Raw genomic sequence first — 9,944 nt, 5'->3', positions numbered from 1 at the left:
ATAAATTACATTTGAAATACAAATAGTTACATTCATATTAATTCACTGCATAAAATTTGACAAAAAAATAGGTCATAAGACCAGAAAAATTGCATTTTATGTACACTTTACATTATGTTTTTACATCTGTAATTTAATGTAACATAAAATATTTTTTACGATGATTATATATTTTTTTACGTTTTCTTTCTATGTCTCAAATAAGATAAAACTTATCGAACACAAAATTACGATGCATTGATGTTAAAATAGGTGGGGATGAAGAATAGTTTTCCATTCCATAATGTAGTATATAGTAATACTATTCATCACCCAGGTTACAGAATAAGTTATTCTTTACCCGAGGTAATCTTACGATCACTTCATAAAAATTACGTTTGAAATACAAATAGTTACATTCATATTGATTCACTACGTAAAATTTGGTATAAAAATAGGTTATAAGACCAGAAATATCGCATTTTATGTATGTTTTTATGTTCGTAATTTTACGTAACATAAAATATTTTTTACGGCGAGTATATATTTTCTTACGTTCGTATGAAATAAGATAAAATTTACAAAACCTAAAATTATGGTGCATTGACATCAAAACAAAGAGGGGGTGAAGAATAACTATTCCTCAGTCATGGTGACGAAATATGATAATTTTTTCTACTACCGGGTGTAGTTACTCTCTCTTTTGTTTCGTACGTTTTAGGTAGTATCTATCATATCGGAGTGTATGTATGTGTAGTATGTAGTATATAAGAATGTTTAGGTAGTATATATACTACTTTTTTAGTAGTATGTACCATATTTTGGGCATACTCTATTTTACGTACAAATATATACGTATTTCACAATGCAATAAAAACTATGGACTCACTTGCAATTTTTTTCCATATAACTCACTTTGAAGTATCTTAGATATAGTATATGAACATATATTAAAAATAATAAAGTAGTGTATATACTATCGTATGGTACTATATGAGACATGTGTGTAACTACATCCAGTAGTAGGATGCATATAATATGGGCGTCGTATCACGTGAATCTATCCATCTTCGTGAATCTGTTCATCCCCTCATCGCCAATCGTTTGATCAAGATCTTGTGCCTGCTGTAGTTCAGCCTCTTTTTGCACAAAAACGCCCGCCTCCAGCCACGTTTGCCCTGTCAATTTTGCAAAATAAACCCTAGTGAGGGCAGCTCTCCTAGTTCACCACTCCTCAATCGTTTTTTCAATCTTAGAGCAAGCCCGCGACCTGTATTCCAATGACGGCCACGGCGGCATGCATCTGCCTGATGAATCACGGCCACGGGTAATCGCCACGACGACCACGAACAAATCCATCTCCCAACTCCCAATCAGCATGGTGGACAAGTCCTCCTTGCTGGATATAGCGCAACCAACTATCATATATATATTTGCTACCACCGGTGGTAGTTACTACCACTTGAGTTTTGTATGTTGTATGTAGTATTTATCAAAATGGAGAGTATATACGCATAGTATGTAGTATATAACAATGTTTAGGTATCATATACTATTTTTAGGTAGTATGTATCATATTTTAATTATGCTTTTTTTACATACAAATATGTACGCATTTCACAAATATAATAAAAAGCTAGTGCCAACTTATAATTTTTTCACAAATATGTACGATTGCCATGCACCCCTCCATGCAAAACAGCCAACCTATTTTCCTTTTATATGCTCCCTCGTAAATGAAGTTGTGCACATAGTAAAGGTTCCATGAAAAAAGATCATTAGGTCGTTGCTTCTACTAAATGCTTTACTACACAAGTTGAAATAATGCCTTTACTATATAGAGTGCATGTTGTTACTACACAAATGGATGAGGTTACTACCAACTAGCATGGATCTAGGAATCATAAACCATACAACTAGATTACTATTGGTGGATGTCGAATTACGTTTCATCTGAAGCGACCTGAGATGGCTAGTAATACTTTTACTACAAAGAGTGCATGCTATTACCACACACATGCATGCTCTTACCACACAAAGACAAAATTTTACTATTATGGCTCGATTACTGGTACTGTATATAGGAATAGTATCATGGGCGCTGACCCATATATAAAACACTATTCTGATCACAACATGAACTTTCCGAGTAACGCGCCTGACCTTTCCCGAGTACTAGGTTGAACTTCAGCTAAAAGGTGTTCAAATGGGGCTTGCGATATACCGTTGGAAAGCTATGGACACCAGTATCATGACCCAAGTTAAATTTTTGGCAAAATGTAAGCGGTTTAAGAGCAGTTTTGAAAACCGTTTTTCTTCATACAAAAAATATAAATCGTATTTTCGACCGTATTTCTAAACCGTTTATCGGAATGAGGTAAATAATACAGCGTTGGAAAGCTGCTGCAAAACCGCTCCTTCGACATGTTGAACGTTTTCTCTAATTCCCTATGCATAAAGAGTAACTTAGAAAATCGTAAAATTTCGCAAACCGAATAGTCGAGTTCGTATTTTCAATATAATTTCTAAACGACTAATCCAATTGAGGCAAATGATATGGCGTTGGAAAGCTTGTGAAAATGCGCTACTTTTTCATGCTGAAAGTTTCTTCTAATTTTGAATGATTTAAAAGTAATTTAGAAAACGGTACAAGTTTCACCGAGTTTGTATTTTCAAGCTAATTATTTAACCGTACGTCCGAATGCAACAAATGATACGGCGTTGGAAAGCTTGAGGAAATGCGAAACGTTTTTGTATATATTGTTTCTCTCAATTCTTTATTGTTTTAAGTCAATTTTGAAAATGGCTAAAAACATATTTTTGCCATAATTTCTACAAACTTTATCGAAATGGGGCAAATAATATAACGCTGAAAAGCAATGGAAAATGCGAATTTTTTTCATGTTGATGGTTTTCTCTGATTCCTAGCCGTTTTTAAGTAATTTCAAAAATAGTGAGATCATGCGTTCTGCCTTTATCCCGAAACGAATTCTTCGAAAATGCACCGTGTGAAGAACTTGAACTTCTCGGCATGTCTTCCTGAACTTCACTCTGTTTTTCACGTGTTTTTTTTTGCTCGTAGATCTCCATCCACTGCTCGTAGCTCTCCATCCACTGACCATAATTGAGCAAGTGATATATCGATGGAAAGCTGCTATAAACACGCAACTTTCCCATGTTGATCATTTTTTCATACTCGTGACGGTTTTAAAAGTTTTTCATCTGAAATTCATTCAGTGTAGTAGTTGAACTTCTTCTGTTTTCACGTTGAACTTGTGTGACGTATTTTTGTTTGTAATTTTTCTCATCCATTCGTCAGTGTTACACAAATGATATTTCTTTTGTACAAACCTCTCTGACAATAATCTTTTTAACTTTCTCCGACCGAGGACTTGAAATTATATAACAAGAAAAAATTTGGGCATTGCCTTTTAATTCATTTTTCTCATATTAAACACACACCATGTAGTACATGAACTTTTTCCATTTTTATAATTTAAATTTTTATTTTCTTTTTGAAATGAAATTGCTCCCAAATAATAACTGAACTTCTTTGCGGATTGTGAGAATTATTTTAAAACGCAAAAATATAATTTCTTTTTTATGTTTTTGAACATGGAAATACATGGTGATCCTCTCTCGCAAGAATTTTTGAACTTCCCCGAAAAGGGCACTTGATCTTCTTTCAACAAACCTTTTAAAGCTTTTTTTGTACTTTTATTGTCAACTGAAATGCATTCCTTGCAGCACTTGAACTTCTTGTTGTTTTCATTATGAACTTCTGTCACATTTTTGTGTATACGTCGAATTACACACAATTGAAGGTCAGCCGTCATTTCTTGCCATTTTAAAACATGTAATTGGAGGTCGAACATCCCGCAATATAAATTCTGAACAACATACACCAATTTGTTTTAACCGTTTTTCGGAATAGAGAGTGTGATATACCCTTTGGAATAGAGCATAGGATATACCGGTTGGGGAGTTTTTGAATACATTGTGAACCTCTCTCACACGAATTTCTGAACTTTCCCGGGCTGAGCACTTGAACTTCTAGCAACAATTTTTTTACCTTTTTATTGTATTTTTCTCATATGAAACACACACCATGCAGTATGTGAACTTCCGGTTGTTATCACTTTGAACTTCTCTCTCGTTTGAGAAAATTATTTTAAAACACCGAAAACAACATATTTTGTATGTGTTTTTGGACATCTAAATACACGGTGAACCTCTTTCAGAAGAATTTTGAACTTTCCCAAGCCGAGCACTTGAACTTCTAGCAACAAAACTTTTAGACTTTATCTTTTTATTATTTTTTCTGATACGAAACACACACCATGCAGTACGTGAACTTCCAGCAGTTATCACTTTGGACTTCTCTTTGTTTCTCTTTAGTAATGGAAAAAATCTGAGTTTTTATAGACATCGACCCGCTCTAAATTTTTTACAAAACATAATTATAGTTTTTTCCACTTTCTATGATTTATATTTTTGTCTCGCGACATTTTTAGGCATTCTTTTGTTGTCAATGAAATGGCCTAGACGGTTCGTTTTTTCATTGATGAATTTCTTCAGTATATGGTACACGTGAACTTATGATTTTCTAAAACATGAACTTCACATTTATATCTAAAACATGGAGTTCTAAAACGTAACGGTTGAGCTTTTGTTTTGAACAATATGCACCATTTTGTTTTAACCGATCTTCAAAATAAGAATATTTATACACCTTTGAAAAGTTGTTGAATAGGAGAAACGTTTTAATGTAGAGCATTTGGTTTCAAATTTTTATTGGATTGAGAGAATTATTTTGACATGGGAGGAGTCCGTTAAGAGAGACCTGAAGGATTGAAGTATCGACAAAGAGCTAGCTATGGACAGGGGTGCGTGGAAGCTTGCTATCCATGTGCCAGAGCCATGAGTTGGTTGCGAGATCTTATGGGTTTCACCTCTAGCCTACCCCAACTTGTTTGGGACTAAAGGCTTTGTTGTTGTTGTTGTTGAGAGAATTATTTTAAAACACCACAAAAAACATCTTTTTATATTTTGAACATGTAAATACACGGTGAACCTCTCTCACAAGAAATTTCAAACTTTCTCGGGCCGATCACTTGAACTTGTAGCAACAAAATTTGTAGAGTTTGCCTTTTCATTCTTTTTTTCTCATACAAAAACGCATCATCTAGTATGTGAACTTCTGGTTGTTGTCACTTTGAATTGAACTATGCTCTTTTTTTGCCCTAACTCCTAAAGCACTCATCAAAATTGAGCATGTAAATCCTAGGTTTTTAAAATCTTTGAATCTCTCTGCTTGTTAATTTAAACTTCTGTTCTTTTATGTATGAGCTTCTAATTTATTCAAGAAATAAAGGAAAAACATACCCATAGCACGAGCACACCAAACGCACGCACACACGACCACCAGACGCCCGCACACACGGCCATCTTTTATAAGAATTGGGTGGCCACACACTGTGGACTTCCCAAGTTTACTAGTTTGGTTCCATTTATCTCAAAATGAGGTTCCGTGGCGATTTTCCTTCTCTATTAGTAGTAGCAGGACTTCACACATTCACCAAACATGCTAGTTAATGGAGAAAAAACCATGCATGCGCAAGGAGTAGTGTGTGTAGTGCTACCGGTGTGAATGCCACATTGTGGAGCTCAACCTTACACACCTTGTACTTTTTTTGTACACCCATAGTATTTTCCTGGAGCTCTGTAATTATTAAATTTGAACTGCGAGTGTTAACATTTTCTAGGTGACGCTTGTTTTCTTCCTTGTATATAAACATCGAACTACTCTCTGATTTTCTTTTGCACTTCTAGATTTTATTATTTATTAATAAGAAAGCCGAGTTTCATAGTAAATATTGAACCGCTTGGTTATTTTAATTTGAACTTTTAATTCTTCTTATTTAGAAATGGTGAAAAATTATTTTTATAAACTTTTATTCTCATCAAACTTTTTTTGCGTTCACAGGTTAAACTTACTAAAAAAATATAATTTGTTTTATTCTTCAAACTTACTATGTTTCATGTGGTGATACTTTTTTATTTTTTGTGCCCTGATACTTTCTTCCTTTTGTTCTCGTTTGAACTTCGTCAATTTTTAATGTTGAACTTCTTGCATGAACTTTTACGTGGTTTTTCCCAATGTGTTTTTGAACTTACATATTTTCCAACTTCCAAACTGAAAATAGAATGCACACTAGATCTACATATGTACTCGTATAAATGAACTTTTTCTCTTTTACTAAAGAAAATGTAAGTAGACTGAAAAATGGCTTCCTGAAGAAAAAGGAATACCACACTCAATTTTTCAGAAGTAGTTTAGACTTATAAAAGTGATCCATGTGAGTTCAACTAGACATTATAGTGCGCTCCACAAACTCCCTTACACAGCTGACCATACAACACTACTAGTATGCTACTATGACAGGTACGTGAGATAGAATGTACAAATAGATTAGAACTGCAAAGAGAAAGAGACAGAGAGTACACCCAGGTGGAGAATGTTGCTTGCCCGCACGACCCCAATGACATCAACTGATGTTGTGGCATTTGTTATTCACCAACAAACTTCAGAATATCTGCTGCCAGATGTACCCAGCAACACTCATTCCCGACTTCAGTTTGTACCATCGCCTACTGCCACACTGGAGCTGCTATTGTAATCGAAGAATATTACTCGACATGCATGGATGTTCTAAAGCCACGCGATTGTGAATAACATAAGCTTCAGTGATAACTGAACTTCATCCGGGGGCGAAGCTGGACTTTTTGAATCTGACGCTGTAGAAAAATAAGTAAGCATCAAACTTTTTTTTATCTTTCTATAGTCCGTGTAGTGGAGGTAGGAACCAGCAAGCAGAGATAGGGGCATCGACCGCTTTTTGTTTTTGTTTTTTGAGAGTGAGAGCAGTTCTTGCAGTTTACGCCTACAGCTGCCGCAGATGGACTTACCCACGTACTCGAGTTGACCTGCTGTGCAATGTGAAGCCAGCACTAGCAGTGGCGAAGAGGGCACGGGAGAAGCTGTGGGAGAAGGCCGACGGTGGATCAGGGGCAGCGGGAGGACGACGGTGTGCAACCTTGGGAGAAGACCGCCGGCAGGTCTACGAGATTCGCATGACGCGTGGCCGCGGGAGAAGCCTGGCTGTAGGGCTGCCTCGGGAGGCCGACGCTGGGTTAGCAGGAGGAGACCATCGGCTTGGTCCCAGGAGGTGGCCACCGGTTGGGTTGCAGGAGGAGACCGGCGGCAGGGCCACTTGACCCGTGGGGCGAGGGCGGTGGGCAGGGGCGCTCTGGGGAAGATGGCGGGGTCGACGATGCTCCGGGAAAGAAGGGACGGCCGGACCTGGTGCTCGTGGCTGGGGCAGAGCAGCAAGAAGGCGCGCGTGGCAGGGGTCGTCGCCGAAAGAGGAGTTGGGTGAGGCCGGGGCATCCGAGGTGGCAGCGGAGGCGCGGAAGCGGCCGGTGGCCGGCAGGGTCACGCGCCGACGCTTGTTGGCGGCAGGCGGCGACGGGATCCAGGGCGGACAGCCAGATCCGAGTGCGAATCCAGGGCGGACGGGGGATGGAGGAGGCCGGACGGCCGGATCCAGGGCGGCGGCGAGATCGGTCTCGGCCAGATCCGAGGGCGAAGGCGAGGACCGATTCTGGGGAAGAGGCAGCAACCGGATATGGGGGCGAAGGGGGGTGGTGCGTGGGTGTCGGTGGCTATGTGCGGGGGAATAAGGTGGACTGGGTGTTTTTTCTTTTCGTTGCCCGGGATTACCGGAAGACCTCGTCGGGCCCTATATAGCGCATCGTGATTCAAATAGTTATTCTAATATATATAATATATATATATGATGATTCTATTCTAATAACATCCTTTAAGACCCTTTAAAAGTCTTATTCTGCTAACAAGCAGCTTATTCTGCTAACACCCAACCACCCCGACGCGAGCAGCCTGGTAAAAAAAAGCGCGCAGCCCACTACTTCCACTGACCCCGCCCCCACCTCCCACCCCGATGCCCACCTTCTTTTTCTCTCGACTACCTCCTACCTGCGGTGGCGCCCCCACCCCTCACCCACCACCATCCCCATCCCGCGGCGCCCAGCGCGCTGCCAAATCCACCTGGCCGGCCGCGGCCCCCGCCTTCCGGACACGGCTCCTCTGCCATACGCTAGGTGACGTTGGGCCACTGACATGTGGGCCATGTTTCCCACAGGCCCACATGTCAGTGGTAGAACGGCAGGCTGCCGAACGGTAGAGGATCCTCGCGCCCGCCTTCCTCCATTTCCATCCCCTACCAGACGTCTCCATCCTCCCCTTCCTCCTACATCGCCGGAGAAATCCAGGGCGGCCACCCACCTTCCAGCGACCACCCGAGGCACCCTAGCGTGACTTGATCCGGAGACATCGGCCTCCTCCTTGCTGGACTGGCGTCGGATCGCCGGTCAGGCTCCACCAGGCCGAGGGGAAAAGGAGGCCGACGAGCTCGAGCCACTGCCCCCGATGAGATCCGTGGCAGCCGATCTGGAGGAGGTCGCTCGACACGACGACGATGTTCCCCTCCCTCACCCTTCTGACTTTCTGCCTTCTTTTTTCCTGACGACCAGGCCCCCCCGCGTGAGTGGATCTGGGATTGGCAGGTGGCCAAATCCGACATCCGGCATCGCGGGTGACGGACGGCGGGCAGTGCGGGCGGCGACGCCGTGCAGTTCGCCATGCGCCCATGGCAGCACCACCTTCCTCCCCTCCACCTACCTCCCTCGTCGCCAGGGCGTTCGTCGCGCTGGCCACCACCCGTCTCACCACCACCAGCGCCTTCTCCCTCTGCGCTGCGAGGGACAGGGAGATGCACCGCCACAGCACTAGGCTCCCGTGTCAGATCCGCACGGCATGGCACCTCTCCAGACGGGGCTCCAGCGACCACCGAATTGAGGTCGGCGTGGCCTCGCTGAGCCTGTGGCCTTCGCATCCTCCGGTGGTGCGGACCGTTCATGCGTGCAATCCGCTAGCTGTGGATGTGCAGTGTGTGTGTGCAATTCGGCGTGAGCTCAAACAAAGACACAGATCAGTCCACTATGTTCTCTAATGCAGAAAAATGGAGGAAAAACCAATTATAAAAAAGGAAACACAAGATGCAGTTTTGCTCTCTCGCGGTGGACTCCTGTGTGTTGTTCACTTAGTTTGATTGATGTCCTGTATTGTGGGTCGTGGAGTTCGATTGGGGCTCCCCTAGTAAACTTCTTAAGAAATGTCTGTTGAGATTTGCAGTGCAGTGCATAGTATAAAGGAGTTTACTTTGTAAAAAAATAGTACATAGGAGTTCAATTTTTTATTATTTTGGGAGGAGTTGTTTTGCAAAATTTGTATCAAACATACTTTATATGAAGTTTGTTTTCTGTAGTGTGATTTTTGGTTCGAAGCAGTGCGTTCTTCTGTCTGATGTAGTATGCACGAAGATTTGGGTCTCGCTTTATGCCCGACAAAATAAATCATGAAGTTCACTTACTGTTCGATGCAGTGCGTTCTTCTGTGTGATGACGTACACACGAAGATTTGGGCGTGTCACGGAAAACAGAGTGTCTGCGTTTCGGTATTTTGTGTCAGGAAAAACAATGTGGTTCACTTGCCTTGTCCTAGCGATTCACTCGCCTCGTCCTCGAGGTGCGGAAGAATTTCTAAAATTAAAAAGAAAACAAAAAAAATATGTGTGGTTCATATTGCAATGCTTTTGGTCCTGGGATGTGGTTCATTTTTGAGAGTGATGTTGTTCACTTGTGCCCAAAATGGAAGTGCTAAAAATTTAGTGCAACAACAAATTAAAGATAGTAATGAGGTTCACTTCGATATATGTCACGGTTCACTTGCTCTCGTCTCCGCGGTACACTCTCGTTCATGAAAAAGTTGAAAAAAAGACAACACAAACCCGTCTGAGAAAAATTTACGTTCAACAAAAGAAATC

The 9,944-nt window shown here is 41.3% G+C and overlaps 1 protein-coding gene across 1 annotated transcript; it reads right to left on the bottom strand.

Moving 5' to 3' along the window:
• Positions 1-6,220: 6,220 nt before the first annotated feature.
• On the bottom strand, positions 6,221-7,924 carry LOC123117381 (uncharacterized). Its single transcript, XM_044538151.1, has 2 exons — positions 6,949-7,924; positions 6,221-6,777 (listed from the first exon to the last, which is right to left on the bottom strand). Exons 1-2 carry the CDS (start codon positions 7,427-7,429, stop codon positions 6,692-6,694), a joined length of 567 nt encoding a protein of 188 aa, XP_044394086.1. The 5' UTR covers positions 7,430-7,924; the 3' UTR covers positions 6,221-6,691.
• Between the last annotated feature and the right edge of the window lie 2,020 nt (positions 7,925-9,944).

Source organism: Triticum aestivum, chromosome 1B, assembly GCF_018294505.1.
Source record: "Triticum aestivum cultivar Chinese Spring chromosome 1B, IWGSC CS RefSeq v2.1, whole genome shotgun sequence".
In the NCBI taxonomy this organism is placed as follows: domain Eukaryota; kingdom Viridiplantae; phylum Streptophyta; class Magnoliopsida; order Poales; family Poaceae; genus Triticum; species Triticum aestivum.
The sequence above is the reverse complement of the archived record's forward strand: the minus strand, read 5'-3'. Positions and strand labels throughout refer to the sequence as shown.